The following is a 17,187-nucleotide window of genomic DNA, read 5'->3' as shown; positions in this document are numbered from 1 at the left end:
CCGGGCGCAGTGGCTCACACCTATAATCCCAGCACTTTGGGAGGCCGAGGTGGGTGGATCACGAGGTCAAGAGATCGAGACCATCCTGGTCAACATGGTGAAACCCCATCTCTACTAAAAATACAAAAAATTAGCTGGGCATGGTGGCGCGTGCCTGTAGTCCCAGCTACTCAGGAGGCTGAGGCAGGAGAATTGCTTGAACCCAGGAGGCGGAGGTTGCAGTGAGCTGAGATTGCGCCATTGCACTCCAGCCTGGGTAACAAGAGCGAAACTCCATCACAAAAAAAAAAAAAAAAAAAAAAAGAAAAGAAATGGAGGACAAGAAGAAAGAAAATTAAAGGGAAATCGAATAATTAGGAAGCAAATGATAAACTCATGCTGGGTTCTGCATATTCAAAGAAGGGACTAGGTATCTCCGATAGAAAAGATAATATTAAAAATTACTTCAAGGAGAAGAAAGGGAGAAATAAGCATTTGCCAGCTACTGATTCATTCATACACATCTTTTATTGTACAATCAAGCCCTTATCCGTGTTATCCTGTCTGTCTGTTTGCATTAAGGTAGTTGGTCCACGTTGGCCTTGCCAGCCTTCCTCTCACACATTAAATAATGTTTGTTCTCACAGAAGGTAGGGTGCATTTTCCCATTATGAAAATAAGCACAATTCATATTTTCTTTTCCATCTTCTAAAAGCTCAAACCTGTGAATGGGAAATTTAGAATAAATTCCTTTGAAAATTAAGCAAACAATCTGTAAGCAAACTCTGTGTGTAGTATTATGATGCACAAAATAGAGACTCTGGGGAAAATAGGGGAAAAAAAGAATCTCCTTGTTGAGAAACTTCCAACCTGCTTGGCAGTACAAGGTATGTATATTTTAAAAAACCCAATATCAATTTCATGTAGCATCAGATTAAGGAGCAAGGGAAATCTAGGTACAATAGAAGCCCTGAAGAAGTGATGAAAATGGCTCCAAAATAATGGGAAAATGCATTATCTACAAGATCAGACTTTAGTTTGGTATTAATGGAAGGGCAGGACTTAGATAAACAGGAAATGGAAGAGCCCTACGAGACAAGTAGCTGCAATGGATGGCAATACACTGATAGAAAAGTGAGTTGATTCAGTATTTTTGAACTGAGGATTTGTGTCACAGGATAGGTGATCTAAGACAGCAAGCTGTGTTCTATTTGCCTGTTAACTTACATTTATTTCTTTCTAAACTGCTTGTGATGAGAGGACAAGGAATATGTATTTATTAGTTTACTTGGAAAATATCTGCAACTGTGTGGCAAAGTTGTCCTATGTGCTGAGGATACACTGATAACGACAAGAAAGCTAATGTCTTTCTTGTTGGGGAACTTTCATTTCAGTGTGAGGATACCAGTAAGAAGCCCACAAAAAATAGACAAGAAAAATTCAGACAGTGGTAAGAGTTACAAAGAAACAAAACAGTGGTAGACTGTATGGATGTGGGTTTAAGGTAGGCTAATTTAGTTTGGGAAATGTTCACCTTATTGAAGAAATGATGTTTAAATAGAGACTTGAGTCTCTGTGGGGGATGGTCATGGAGTTGTGGAGGCAGACCATTCTAGAAGGAAATAGCAAGACAAAAGCTTTAAGGTAACAAAACAAGTTTGATTTGCTGGAAGAATGGAAAGAACACTAATTTGCCTGCAATATTGTGAATGAGGCAGCAAGCAATAGCAGATAAAGCCCAAGCTCTGTGAAGAGGCTTGCTTGCAGTTGTGGTATCTTAAGATCCTACCTATAGTAAATACTTAATAAATATTTGTTTAAAAATTTAATTAATAATTTGACTAATGATCAGATTATAAGTTTCGGTTGTCAGTTTAAGTTTTAATTCAAGAGAGACTGCAGTTTTGATATACAGGGTGAACAAAAGATGTGGAGACTGGAGAACAGAAAGCCATACAGGAGGCAATTCAACCCTTAATGCAATTAGTCCCTTTGCCTGGATTGTTTGTAGAAGGATGAATCTTCATCAGTGAACATTGGAATTATCTTGTGAAATGCAATGTATTTAATTTTTGGGGACTCCTAGAATAGAAGAGTAAGCAAAATGATACTGAAAACTCAAAAGAACTCTCAAGGTAACAACTTTCAATGAAATTTTGTTTTAAATATATGTGAAGATAATCGGAGCAAGCAAAACACAAAAACACACACATGTGCATGCACACACACATACATACACACACATACATGCAACAGTGTTCTATGATAAAGTTGAATGTAGAAATGAATGGGAATAATATCAGAGATAAAGGTGGATTGTGGCTTAGATAAAAAGCAAAAAAAAAGTTAGAGAGGAAAGTAAAATTGTCTTATGATCAGTTCTCTCTTGTTTGAATTAGGGGGTAAGTGACTCCCCTGCTGCTTACATACCCATAGTAGTGACTTGGACTCAGAGGAAAGGGAATCTCAAGAATAAGGGTTCTAGTACTGCCTCCTATTCTAAGTGTCCAGTGACTCACATATTTTGTGAGAGAACTGAGCCATCCTCCCACTTCCAGACCTCATCAGACTTCTGGCGAGATAATCCGACCCAACGAATTAAACGAGTCCTGGCTTTGATGTATTCCTATTGTAAACATAAATAAACACAATAATCAGAATCCCTCCACAGCTCTTGGTAATGATGTAAAGACAAAGCTTCATGATAAGACCTGGGACAAAAGAAGTTGGATCACATGTATATATTAATATTAATGGATTACATTTGATGTTTGAAATTGTACCAATTTGCCTTGTCTGAGAGCTTAAAAAAATTGTAGGATGCAGGTAAAATCGTACACAAAATAGCTGATATTCTATTCTTCCTTTGTGTTTATAATACATATTTAGAACTTCAATCACTTGAGGATTATACTGCCAAGTAGAATACCAAATATGATCCAAAGAAATAAATGTAAACAGAGGAAGAAAACACAAAGAAATACACTGTTGATGAGTTCTATATTCCTTAGAGTTAAAGCCTCACCTGCTTTGGTTTTAAAATTAATATGCTCATTCAACAAATACATATTGGGTAACACAGGAAGTCCTCACTTAACATCATCAATTAATAGATTCTTAGAAACTGACTTAGGTGAAGCAAGGTAGAGCAAAGCCAATTTGATCATAGGCTAAAGGATATAAAGAAGAGCTAAATACTCACAGCATATTTCTGGTCACAAAAGCATTACTCAGCTTGTAAGTAAAGACTCAAAACACTTCTAATAGTAAACATTTTCAAAACTATAGAAAAAGCAAAAATATATATACATATAGCTTGCCTATAAAATCTTACATATAGAAGTATTTGTTTTAGTTAATTGAGTAAAGGTGTTTATGATGTCTTTCTTGAAAGAATTTATAAATAACATATCTATCTTTCCCTATTTACTTTCTTCTAATTAGCAATCATCACCATCTAATCTACTATATGCTATATCATTTATTTGTTTCTTGGCTGTTGCTTTAACCAGAATATATGCTCCTTGAGGTTAAAATTTTTTCTTTCTGTTTTATTAACTACATAGGTCCAAGTACTGGAATAGTTTCAGCACATAGTTATTGAATTCATGAAGGATAAGTGAATCAACTGACCTATGGGTAACAAAATCAAATGAAGGTCAAATGTTTATATATTCTCAGACCGCCCAGAATAATGAATGAGAACGCATTCTTGGTAAAAAAAATAAAAATAAAAAAATAAAATAAAAAACCGAGCTTCTTGACAGATATGTGAGACTCAAAATATCATTCCACAGGAGATATTATGTGAAAGTCACCTGCGACTCTTTATTTCTTAAAACTTGAGCCACCAGGAATCTTTCTGTTATTTCCTAATATTTTCTTTAAAATATATCGACATTATATACTTCCCAATAGGAGCTGACAGATAAATTCTACCTGAAATCTAACTATACAATTTCTTTTTCTGAAAAGTTGCATGACTACTTTTTATTATAAATCTTCAACCTGGCATCTACCTGAACTAATAGAAATTCAGGATATACACATATGTCTCAAATTAATCTCTGTATAATAGAGCTGAGATTTTAGAAAGTTCTCTTATTTTGCTGGAGGGGAAAGAAAAGCTAATTTGTTTAACTGAATATCTTCTATATGAGTCTGATCTCACAGAAACAGTAAGAAGTGAATGCAGCAAGTTAGAACAACACAGGACACAGGTGATTATGAACATCGCTGGGCTGACTCTTACGTGTGACCCATTGTGGCTTGAGCTGTCAGGAAGGGACAAGTCAATTTGACTGATCAACTCTAGCAATGTTGTAGAATATTACGATTAGATTGAATATTTGGGTTCTGTAATTCTTACTAGGTTTCATAAGGTTCTTAGATTAGTACAAACTGAGAGGTGTTAAGAAAAATGTCAGAAACAAAAAAGGTTCAATGTTACATTCGAGGTTTTCTCCCTTGCTGCGAAAATACTTGACATAAGAATCTTCTTACCTGAACATTCTGGTTGTCAATCTTCAGGAGAGTAGAGTTCATGTCAATGCAGTACTGCTTACTCTCTTCCCATGTCAAGTTGTGCTTGAAGAACCCATAGCAGCTACCTCCGTAATATCTCCAGTTTGTGTCACAGGGGCTGCATTTATGGTCTTCTGGAGGAACCAAGCACAGGACTGGTGTATTTTTTCTAAATTGGGCTTACATTTTCTTCACTCAGTGTTTCCTGCAGCTTGCAAGACTCCCTTCAGTTACCATCAGAGAAATACTCCAGGGTTTGGAGAGAGAAAGACATTAAAAAAACAATACTTAGGCCAGGCGCGGTGGCTCACGCCTGTAATCTCAGCACTTTGGGAGGCTGAGGCGGGTGGATGACAAGGTCAAGTGATCGAGACCATCCAGGTCAACATGGTGAAACCCCATCTCTACTAAAAATACAAAAAATTAGCTGGGCACGGTGGCGCACACCTGTAGTCCCAGCTACTTGAGAGGCAGAGGCAGGAGAATTGCCTGAACCCAGGAGGCGGAGGTTGCGGTGAGCCGAGGTCGCGCCACTGCACTCCAGCCTGGGTAACAAGAGCGAAACTACGTCTCAAAAAGAAAAAAAAAAAAAAAGAAAAAAGAACAATACTTACTGGAAGTGCCCTTTTGTTCTGCTTGTTTTATTACATATTGGCAGAAGCGCTTTGCTAATTGTTGCAGAGCTGCTGAGAGATTTTCATTCTCATCTTGTAGGTAATTTTGCTGCACGGCAGCTAGATGCAAAAAGTAAATAATAATAATTTGTAATTAGAACCACAAAAATGATGCAAAGATGTCATTGAATTTTCATTTCATTAACATTGCTAATACATGAAGAGTTTACTAGATACGCATGATTAAATGAATGTTGAAAAGTGTGAAGAGGCTATATAAAACAAATTAAGAAACACACAACTGACACCTGAGGGTTAATAAGTGAACTATTCGAAGGAGACAATCACAAATAAAATTCCCAACATCATTAACATGCCTAAGACCTGTCTTCATTTTCTTGAAGACAGGCTTCTCAGCTGAGTTATAGAGGTGAATGACCTCTTATTTCCTGCTCTTCATGTGATGTCAAACCATTCATTTAAAAATGCATACTGATTTATTGTTATGTACTTGTGATATTCAGGTAAATAGTAAAGAAATACAAGATGATAAATGTAAGATTCTAAAATCTTTTGCAAAATCAACAAATATACAAAGAACAACTACACAGACTACAACGTGCCATTGGATGGCTATGAGATTAACAGAAAGAAGAAACACATGATAATTCAGTAAACAAAATGGGAAAGAAAAAGTTTAAGGTAGGAAAAATAGAATGAGAAAGATTTCAGACAGAGGAACATGGAATTTATATATGAAACTGAAAAACTCCAGTTTGGCTGGTTCTTATGATATGCAAGCTAGGAAGAGGGGGAAATAAAGTTTTAAAAAACAGTTTGGATCCATCCTGAGGAGGATCTTAAAGGCCAGAAGTAGATTCTTAAAAATAACTTTTAATTAATTAAAAAATGTAAACTCTTATTTTAATCACAAGGAAAAGGTCAGTGTTCTCTTTAATGAGATTATCTTGGCAACTATTTGTAGGACAACTGGAGCAGTGACAGACAGACAAAGAGTGACCACTGAGAAGCTTAGTGGGATATGCTGTGACCCTTCGGTATTGCCTTCCGCCAATCAAATTTTTGGCAAAGAGTCAACACTTACACCAAATCCCCAGAGCCACCAGCCCGATAACCATCCCCACGCACAGGATCAGCAGAATCAAAGCCATCACACGCCACCAGGAGGAGGAAGCATGGCCAACTGCAGGCATACAATAAAGATATCAAGGAGCAGGCAGTATAGGCTAGCTACAGGGAAGGCTCTCCCCTGCCCCTGCCCCTGCCCTGCCCCTGCCTTCTCAGGATTCTCCAAGTAATTGAAAGAGCTTCGCTGGCAGATCTCTCCTGTGTTCTCCTGATCATCAACAATAAGCATGGCCCACCCCAAACAACACACCCTTTCTCATCCCCAATGGACTTTCCCTCTCCAAGCCAAAATAGTATGCTCTGTTAAGGCCTGGTATGTTTGTCTTTTTTATTTTGTTTTGTTTTGTTTTATGCCCACCCATGCCATAAATAATTGCTTTAATAAACAGCAACTGGAGAATCATACTCATTTGCTCACATTTAGAAAATGAAGTTTCCAAACATTCTCTTCCCTTATCCCCTTGACTTCCATGCTCTGCAGCATTAAACTCTCAGAACCTTAATGCAATTTTCCCTGCACATATATTTGTGCAGCTTGTATTCTAAATAGGTCTGTACGAGCCTAGGAAAATACTACTCAAATGTTTTAGAGCATTAACGTCATCCAGGAAAAAGAAATTAAATTATATATATGATCAATAGTAGAAACAGAAAAAATTGAATCAACTCATTATTTAAAATTAATTTCTAAATTATTGGCTCTGAGCGTTCTTACCAGAGATGAGAGACGGTTTTCGAGTTTTAATATTTAAGGTGATGTATCCATCTTCATCCTGCATGGCTTCCCAAGTACTGCAAGTGAGCTTAGAGTTCAATGACTTTGCAAAATGTAGTGTCCAACTCTTACAATTTCAACATCTGTCAGTATATGATCCTCCTGTCTCTAGTAGGGTAGAACCATGTGAGAGGGGACACATTTTTGTGCTTTGCTTTTTGTTTTCTAGGAAGCCTTTTCAGAGCTGCTCAGAGATACGTGGAGTTTGAACACAAAAATACAAAATGATAATAACCTGCGGTAAAGGAGTAGATAGGATATTTGCTTCCTGTTTTCTTATCTTCAACACTAAATAAAGAGACATTCCATATCCTTTCTAAGAAAAAATGTTCATGTTCTATCTTAGCCCTAGCTTAGTCTAAATCATATTGCTCAAATGAAGAGATTTCTGATGAAAATTCATGGATAGCTCACCAGCAGATATACAGTTTATCCCATTGTGAGAAGCAAGCCTAATATGAGTGGATCTAATAGGGGCTAAATGGGATGATTTGTGGTCTTGCGTTGGAAGAGAAAGAGATCATTCCTGATTATGACCTAGAATCTACCCAACTTCTTGGGTAGAATTTTTTTACATCAAGTTTTTTTAATTTGTGGGCTCCACTTTAGACAGGCCTGATATTAATTAAAGTATTAAAGGAAAACTATCAAATAAAGTAAAATACACAGAGTTAGTGACTTGCTGCATTGTTCTTTAGTAGTGTTTGCACTTTAAAGTGAATTTCCTGAAATGGAAATTTTCATTTGATGAAATCACTTAATTTCAATTATAGTGGTGCTTAGGTATATATTTAAGACTGAATGGTTTCCTAGCACCCTTTCATCACAATATAATCTGCATTGCACATTTTTAACTTTATGAAATAGGCTTTTAAATTATTTTATCTTGCACTGAAAGTAGTTAAAATAAAAGCCATACAAAGCTAGTTGATGGGTTTATCGTAGAAATACCAGGGAGGATGTTGTCTATTTTGCCATGGAGTAGCTTTTATATAGCTTTACAGCAGATTTTTATTTTTGTTAAATTGCCATGACTAGGGAAGCTTTAAGTAGTAGTCATTTACCTTATAAGTCATCTTATTTCTATTTTTCTTAAATAGCAGAATGCTAGACTTTTTTTTTTTTTTGAGACGGTGTTTCGCTCTTGTTACCCAGGCTGGAGTGCAATGGCACGACCTCGGCTCACCGCAACCTCCGCCTCCTGGGTTCAGGCAATTCTCCTGCCTCTGCCTCTCGAGTAGCTGGGACTACAGGCACGCACCACCATGCTCAGCTAATTTTTTGTATTTTTAGTAGAGATGGGGTTTCACCATGTTGACCAGGATGGTCTCGATCGCTTGACCTCGTGATCCACCTACCTCGGCCTCCCAAAGTGCTGGGATTACAGGCGTGAGCCACCGTGCCCATCTAGACTTTTCAATATAGTGATTATGTAGGCTGTAGAGGCAGCTATTTTGTTACTAACTTGCCCTTTGGCACAGCTTGTAGATTTTTTTTCTTCCTTCCTATCTCTTTCACTCTGAATTCCTTGTCAATTCACTTAAAATTATATTTCATTCTAAATTTCTTTCTTTGTACTCTTCAAATCAGTTAGTACATATGAAAACGTAATCTGTTAAAATAAATCAGATTTGTAAAGGTAAAATCCAAGGACATTTAGACAATTTTTAATTATTGTGAACATTTTTTTGTTTGTTAAAAACTTTAAGATGGTGTTAAAGATAATGATTAGATTGCTTTGCTGAGTTTTCTCATCTTGAGCTGCTGGTTTCATTAGAAAACACATCCCATTTGTTTTTGTAAACCACCAGGAATGTGCCGGGATTAGTTCTTGGTCCTTCAGTGCTTGGAACTCTGTATTTAATGCCAGAAGTAGGTGGTCTGAAGTGGGTAACAGCCTCTGAAGATCCTCCTTTCCTCTATCTCAGGCCTGGATTTTCCACTGCTTTTTTCCTCTTTCTCATTGTAATTTAACCTTGCTTTTTGGATCTTTGATCATTCCAGCCACAGTCTGAGGGTCTTATAGCTGATCTGTGTTCCGCAGATACATGTTTGCCTTTGTGTGTATCCTCCCTAACATGACCTTGTAGTATTAGAAGCATGCCGAGTGAAGGCAGAGACTCTCAGGGCCAAGGAACTAACCTTTGATAACATTGAGTTCTAATTTTGCTTCCTGCCCACATTCTATAAATGTAAGTTGAATTACTTAGCAAAAATTAAGCAGAGAACAGCAGGAAAGAGAGATAGATATTACAAATGCTTCTTTTTCCTTTTCCCAAATCCAGAGGCATTGCTAGTTACCTTTTAATCACCCTCCAAAGTCCATTATTAACATATTTTATTTCTGCTGCAATATTTTAACATTGCTTGAATATCATTTCCTTCTCCTTTCTTCACCAGAGAAACTATATACAGCTAAAAAAATTCTTTATTCTAAATTTCCCGATGAAATTGAATTTGAAATAAAACCTTTTATATATTTAATATTTTACAGATTAAGAGGCACACTAAATTGTCTATTTTAAAGCAAATATTTAGTGAATGTTAAATACGTTTTAAATACTGAAATTGGTGCTGAGTATTCATGGAGAAATATCTTGAAGTTAGTCTTTATGAACCATAGACTGTTAGATTCTAGCTATGTAAACTTATTTTTAACATTTAGAACATCTTCTCCACCCGACTACACAGCAGCCCACGTTCTTGTCCCTCTTCCTTGCTTCGTTCTTTCTGCAATGCTGATCGCTATCTGACACACATAGCTATCTTAGGTAGTAAAATTTTCGTCCTTATCCCCAGCAACAAATGTTTCATGGCTCTATAATAGTGAGGGACACTCACCTGAAGGTTCTTGAATGACATCCTTTTGTATAAGGTTGCTTTGTCATATGTTGTTGAGAAAAAAAAAAATGTTTCCTGGCTGCAGCCAGAGTGTGGAGTTTGCACAGTCTCCTAGGTCTGCATGGGTTTTCTCCAGGCCTCCCGGTTTTCTCCCACATCTCAGAACTGTGCACCTTAGGTGAATTGGTGTGTCTACATGGTCCCAGTATAAGTGAATGTTGGCATGTGTGTGAGTGTGCCCTGTGATGGGATGGTGGCCTGTCCGGAGTCAGTGCCCACCTTGTCCCTGAGTTACTGGGATGTGCTCCTGCCACCTAAACCATAGAGCTGGAATAAGCAGATAGGAAAATAAATGAATGAATGAATACGAGTTATTGTAAAATAAGAATTTGTAGAATAATCAATAATTATACAAATGCAAGACAATAAGCAACGCAGTCTGAAAGCACTCAGGGAGCCCACTCTACTGGTGATTATCTTATTGAACTACATTGTTTAGGAGGTGCTTCTGACAATTTTTGCTTTGCAAATATCAGTTCCTTGATTTAACCTACTACTATGACCACCAACAGCCACCGTGTGACCAAAAGTTGAGTAAATAATTAACTTACATGTTTTTATTCATCCTTCCTACATGTATGTGTTATGTATAGTTCAAAGTTCTAAAAATGTTTACTATTAGAAGTGTTTTTTGTTTTTTTTTTGAGATGGAGTTTTGCTTTTGTTATCCAGGCTGGAGTGCAATGGCATATGATCTCCGCTCACTGCAACCTCCGCCTCCTGGGTTCAGGCAATTCTCCTGCCTCAGCCTCCTCAGTAGCTGGGATTACAGGCACACACCACCATGCCCAGCTAATTTTTTGTATCTTTAGTAGAGAACGGGTTTCACCATTTTGACCAGGAGGGTCTCGATCTCTTGACCTTGTGATCCACCCACCTCGGCCTCCCAAAGTGCTGGGATTACAGGCTTGAGCCACTGCGCCCAGCCCTTAGAAATGTTTTGAGTCTTTACTTACAAGCTGAGTAACGTTTTTGTGACCAGAAATATGCCGTAAATATTTAGCTCTTCTTTATAACCATTAGCCTATGATCAAATTAGCTTGGTTCCACCTTGCTTCACCTAAGTCAGTTTCTAAGAATCTATGAATTGATGATGTTAAGTGAGGACTTCCTGTGTTACCCAATATGTATTTGTTGAATGAGTGAAGCATATATGTCTGACAGACATTATAATCCCAATTTTGCACATGGGACGAGAAATCTAAGTAATTTGAGGAATTTTCTAATCACCATACTTCTTATAAAAAGTAGTGTCTTTAACCTGGTTTCTGATTTCTTTCCACTACATTATGATGTCATTCATAGACTCCATTATCTATGTCTATGGCTGAAGAATGAATAAAAGACACTAAGATAACAATGACAAGGAGTACACACAGTAAGAATGAAAATTAGTAGAACACATAACATTGTGGTTAAGACTGATCAATATACAGGGATGGCCAGTGGATGTGTAAAAGAGAAAGACAATAAGTTGTTGACCACTGTGGGTGTTATAATAATGATTCCAGACAGAAACAGAAGGAAGTGAGTATTTTGCAATTGGTGATAGCTTTTCACAGGCTGTTAAATGTATACCACCTTTAAGCTAAAGCTGTGTGCCTTTGACTTACCAGGCTTTCCACAAATACGAAATACTGTTTAATTTGGAAGTGGTAGGATTTCCTGTCATAGAAGAGTATAATTAATATTTTCTCCTTTATTTACAGAAAGCTTAAACGTGTGGATTTCAAAGTGAAATGAGCTTTCTTAAAAAGTTAATAAACTAAATAATTAATAACTATCAGACCAAAATAACAGAGCATTTGTTACAAACAGTAGGGAAATATGTGTCAGTCTGCAGTCATACCACAAAGTTGATCAGGCATAGGTATACAAACCATATGCCTGTAAAAAGTTCAATAATAAATAATAATCAATTGGATTAATTAAGATTTACATCAATATTTGAAGAAAAGGAAATATTGCCTAAGAAGAGAAAGGAGAAGGCAGTATTTTTCAGGCAGGGCAAACATCTGAATAAAGGTCAGGAAGTTTGACTACGTGTACTTCTTGTAAAAAGTACTACTAGCAGTCAGACATGCTAGCTCACTCCTATAATCCCAACACTGTGGGAGGCCAAAGTGGGAAGAATTTCTTGAGCCCAGGAGTTTGAGACCAGCCTAAGCAACATGCTGAAACCCTTCCTTTACCAAAATACTACAAAAATTAGCTAGGTGTGGTGGTGTGTGTGTAGTCCCAGGTATTTGGGAGGCTGAGGTGGGAAGGTCACTTGAGCCCAGGAGGCAGAGGTTGCAATGAGCCAAAATTGTGCCATTGCAGTCCAGCCTGGGTGACAGAGCCAGACCATCTCAAAAAGAAATAAAAAATAAGCAGTACCATCTAATCTCATCTAATCTCCCAGTGTGATTAAGGGAAATAGTGTGATTAAGGTGAAATGGGAGAGTTATGGCCCCCCTTGCAGGGCATGCGACAAGGGTATGTCTGTCTGTTTGACAGCCACGAGCTCAAACCCCCTGTGGGAGGGAGAGCATGCAGATAGGCAGGTGCAGGAGCTGGGGTGATCACTTTGGGCTCTGATCTCACTGCAGTGTCTGGAGGTGGGTGCCTGGAACCCCAGTGTTACAATGGTTTTTCAGTTCTACCATCGGCACCCAGCTTAAGTGTTAACCAGCTAAGGGCCACCTCTGCCTTTCTGCAAGGACAGAGGGCCAGTGTAACAGCTTTCTGTATCCCACACTCTTGTCCAGCATCCCAGAAGAATCTGATCATACATGGACTCAAAGGATGAATGTGGGGGTTTTACTGAGTGGTGGAGGTGGCTCATAGTGGGATGAATGGGGAGCTGGAAAGGGGATGAAGTGGGAAGGTCATCTTCCTCTGGAGTTTGGCCGTCCAACAGCCAATCAGTCCCTGCTGAAATCCTCTTGGCATTCAAGTTCCTCCTCTTCTCTCTTTCTCTGCCAGATCATTCCACCATTCATCTGCTTGTCTTCTCATCTGCTCTCTTATCTGGAGCCTGAGGTCTAGGGTTTATATGGGTACAAAATTGGGGGCATGGCAGGCCAAAAGGCAACTTTTGGGGGCATGGAAACAGAAAGATTAAACATGTGCCTGTCCCCATTTTGGGCTGCTGGTCTCCGGGACTGAAGGATGGGGCTTTTGCCAGAGAACCACCCTCTTCTACCCAGTATTTCCCTGTCTCTTGTCTATATCGAAGGGAAAGTAAATTGATCTACTATATTTGAATTGAGAATTTGCAGAATGTTAAATCTACTATTGTACTTTCCTATTAAAATTACTACAAAACATGGCAGGGACTATTAATTAATCATTTATTTGAACATATGTTTGTTGATCACTGCAGATGTCCCAGGCACAATTCTATTTTCTGGGGACCAATGGTTAACGAATCATACAAGCATTTAGCTTATGTTATAGTAGAGGGTGGTAAGCACAGATAGTAAAGAAACATAGAAAGCAAAGATCAAGATAATGGTACATCATGTCAAGTGTCATAAGAGAAGAAAAGTGATATCATCAAGTTCTTCTGGACAGGTTCAGGGCAGATCTTGGTTTCGCTCATGTGGTTTGGTGGGCTTAAGCTTCACTGTCAGTGCTTGAACAATTGCCCAGGTTTCTTCCATGTTTAAGATAATCCAGAATAATCCAAACTTACTTCTGTGATAAAATCTGCCATTGATTGTTCTTTCTATATGCTTTTATCAGTTATATTTGTGGTTGGCACTAAACTTATGACAAATTTACTATTAAGAAAAATAAAGCACACAGGTTCAATAACTTGCCAAAAGCCACAGGGAAGTAAGTGTTGATCCAGGATTTGAATCAGTCGGACTGTCTTCATAGTGCTTCATTTTAATTGGGACATGTTATTATCCTGGTCAGGAATATTCACATAATTGGGTAAATATATTAATAGATTTCAAAATAAATTTAATCATATATCCATCCTTTGTCTCCTCCTTGTGGCCATTTATTTTCCTTCTGCTTTTAGTTTATTTGTTTCCTTTAAGTCTTTGATACCTCTGGCTTTCATCTTCATTTTTCCCTATTTCTTTTTTGTAAATAAATTCTGAATTAATTGCCATTCTGGCCATTCTCTGGGTACTTTCCAATTTATACCCCACTTTAAAAGTGTCCTCTGAAATAGGCATGAGATATGAGAATAGAAAGATCAGAGTGAGAATGAACCCTCCTATCATGTTAAATCAGTATTTCTTTTAAGGTCCTCTCAATCAATAATACTTCCACATTTTATAACTATGTTTCCATATTTTCCAAGGTGAACAATATTTTCTGACAGGTTTAATTGATGTGAGAGCAGCAAGAAAAGTCAAAGGCAATTCCAAGTTTTTGGCTGAGAAACTGTATGTATGGAGTGTTCATTTATTAAGATGAAGAAGCACATTGGGAAGAGGTACCCATTTTTTGATATGTTAAGTTAGAAAATCCTATAATATATCAAAGTCAATATGCCAAGAATCCAGTCAGATATGTGGTCCTGTATAACAAGCACTGATATGGAGCTAAAAGATTTTGGGCATTATCAGTATGTGGCTGTTATCTCAAGTCATAAATATATAAGAAATTAAAGTCTTTCTCTGGGTACTATCCAATTTAGTTCATTCTAGGAGGAGAAGAAGAAGATGAAGAAGAAGAAGAGAAGGAGGAGGAGGAGAAGGAAGAAGAAGAAGAAGAAGAAGAAGAAGAAGAAGAAGAAGGAGGAGGAGGAGGAGGAGGAGGAGGCGGCGGCGGCGGAGGAGGAAGAGGAGGAGGAGGTGGCGGCAGAGGAGGAGTAAGAGGAGGAGGAGGAGAAGAAGAAGAAGAAAGGAGAAGGAGGAAGAGGAGGAGTTGCTTACCAAGAACTGAACAACTCTGGGACACAACATTTTAAATTAATTTAAAGAGAAATCAGTTAATCTGAGGGAGGATTGGATTGTGAGTGAAGCAAAAGGAAAACCAAGAGAATGATGCCCTAGAGAACAAAGTATTTCGGAGAAGAAAGTTTGTAATGAAAATGGAATAATCAGTTATTTAAAATTCTGCTTACACAATGTGTAAGATGAATCCCGAACACTAGCCATTGGATATGTTTATATTGAGGTAATGGTGACTTTAGCAGGAGTGTTGTTTTTTTTTTTCATAGAAATAGTGAAGGAAAAAGCCTAATTAGAATAGGTTCAGGAAGAGCATAGAGAGATTTTTGAACCTATTTGTTGTTAAGAAAATTAGAGAAATGGGATGATCATGTGTATGGTGGTATGGTGAACAAAAGATGGCTTTCGCTTGTTTTGACATCAGAGATATTATATCATCTTGGGAAGTGAATGTAAGTGAATAAGTAGAGATTTAAAAAGTGGAAAAATTGATAGTGCCAGAAGGAACAAAAGAAGGAAAACTTTAAGCTTGAAATCTTTAAGGAGATAGGTGGATAGATTTTAATATACAGATGGAGATTGATTTCAGATGAGGTAGTACAATTGAAAGAGATACTTACTGTTGAAGGGGATACTACACTGTTGAAAGGGATACTTACTACCTTACATACAGATGTAGATGTTTTGGGATATTTGATTAGTGAAACCGAGAAAACTCCTTTCTGAAATTTTTTTTCTTAGGATAATGTTAATGGAAAAGCCAGGTCATCTGTTGAGTTTGTAGAAAGAGAAGACAGAAAGAAATTTGAGAGTCTGAGAAAGAAAAAGAGACAGGGAATAAATAATCTTTTAGGAGATTTGCAGAACAGATTGATTAGTAAGAGCGCTGGAAGTTATATTTCAAAAACATAAGATAAAACCAGTTAATATGGTCACATTCAGCCACTTGAATGTATGCACAGAGCAGGTAGCATTGGATTTAACCAAGCTGCATTTTCTAGATGCTTTTGATGAATAAAGAGGGAAGCAAGGAAGTTGTAGCTGTGTGTAAGAAAGTAACTTTTATAATTGGTCCTGGTAAGTGGTACGTGCTAGGTATAATAGGCAATGAGACATGAGGGATTGACAGCAATGAAATGGTGACATGGTCAGTGAAGTTACTATCTCAGTGGGCACTGAAATACCATAGAGTGTCAAATCCTCAGAGAGAGTGGGCTGGAGAGATAGGAGGTGGAGGTCAGAGAGTGAAATATCTGAAACAGATAGTGGAGGAGGTTCTCATATTGGAAATGAAATCATCTGCACTCTAGCGCAGTGCTGTTCCATGGCAAAGTGGGTAATAATGGAAATGCTATGTCCAATTGCATAGCCAATGCCACCTGAGACTGTTAAGTACCTGAACTATGACTAGTGTGACTTAGGAAATAAACTTTAAATTTTATTTAATTGTAATTAAGTTTAAATAGCTATTATATGCCTAGTGATTCCTATGGGGAATAGCATAGCTCTAAGTTGGGATCATCTAGTGGCCGACTGAATTTTGAGTGCAAGCAACTCATTTCTGGGTGTGGGCAAGGTTATTGGAGGCAAATTCAAGAACTGAGAGTCCAGGGTATTGGAATTATCACCTACCTGAATGTCAACATCACTGGTAATAATCATGAAAGGAGTAGAGGTCAATAAGGTTTAAGATAGTTGAAAAAAGAATTTAAAAAATAAGGAGGAATGTCCCAGAATTTGGTAAATGACTGCAGCAAAGTGGGGTTTTTAATAGTGTAACTGATAAAATAAGCTACAGAGATGCAGTAAGTTTTCAGAGAGAAAAGTATATACAGAAATGTCTAAATTAATATGGTCATACACAAATAATGATAGACGACATAGCTTTTTGGATTGCAGAAGTGTTATTAACCTTCTCTTAGAAATAGGAACCACGTGACATTCTTCATCATTGTTCAAGCTAAGCATCATTGTATGGATAGTGAGAGGTTAAGATTTTGTTAGGAAACTTCAAGAATTAAGGAAATGAGAATAAAAACCCAGTCTTTGCAAAATCTGGTGAAAGTTAGAGCAGAGCAGAGATAGAAAACCGTTCTTAATTTCTTATTTTTGTGATCACCTATTTAAATAGTCCTCATGTCAATGGTCTCTGCGTTTCCTTAACTTACCTAGAATAGTAAACATAAGCATAGATTTATTATTTGTTTCCATATTTTTGTTAGTGGAGTTTTGTTGATATATGACTTAGAGCCTGTAAACATTTTCTATTATTTCATCAATTTGAAAAAAAAAAAACATGAACAAGCAACATACGTACATTTAGGTGTTTAGAGATGTGCACAATGTC

At 37.4% G+C, this 17,187-nt stretch overlaps 1 protein-coding gene across 2 annotated transcripts; it reads right to left on the bottom strand.

Moving 5' to 3' along the window:
* Positions 1-488: 488 nt before the first annotated feature.
* On the bottom strand, positions 489-7,090 carry CLEC1B (C-type lectin domain family 1 member B). Of its 2 annotated transcripts, XM_002752166.7 has the most exons (6): positions 6,982-7,090; positions 6,223-6,321; positions 5,118-5,237; positions 4,483-4,637; positions 2,499-2,605; positions 489-701 (listed from the first exon to the last, which is right to left on the bottom strand). In XM_002752166.7, the coding sequence occupies exons 1-6, from the start codon at positions 7,043-7,045 to the stop codon at positions 557-559; spliced, it is 690 nt and encodes a 229-aa protein (XP_002752212.4). In that variant the 5' UTR covers positions 7,046-7,090; the 3' UTR covers positions 489-556. The 2 variants fall into 2 exon arrangements, with proteins under 2 accessions (XP_002752212.4, XP_002752213.4); XM_002752167.7 differs by lacking the exon at positions 6,223-6,321.
* Between the last annotated feature and the right edge of the window lie 10,097 nt (positions 7,091-17,187).

Source organism: Callithrix jacchus, chromosome 9 (genome assembly GCF_049354715.1).
Source record: "Callithrix jacchus isolate 240 chromosome 9, calJac240_pri, whole genome shotgun sequence".
Classification (NCBI taxonomy): domain Eukaryota; kingdom Metazoa; phylum Chordata; class Mammalia; order Primates; family Cebidae; genus Callithrix; species Callithrix jacchus.
This window is presented reverse-complemented; position numbering and strand designations above follow the sequence as displayed.

What these genes read in the sequence shown, in the direction of transcription:
- CLEC1B (XM_002752166.7), bottom strand. Translation starts at nt 7,045, where the DNA reads ATGCAGGATGAAGATGGATACATCACCTTAAATATTAAAACTCGAAAA. An exon ending in AGAACAAAAGGGCACTTCCA is followed by an intron (nt 4,638 to 5,117) that starts GTAAGTATTGTT and finishes TGGTTCCTCCAG; the next exon opens with AAGACCATAAATGCAGCCCC. An exon ending in TTGACAACCAGAATGTTCAG is followed by an intron (nt 2,606 to 4,482) that starts GTAAGAAGATTC and finishes TGTTTACAATAG; the next exon opens with GAATACATCAAAGCCAGGAC.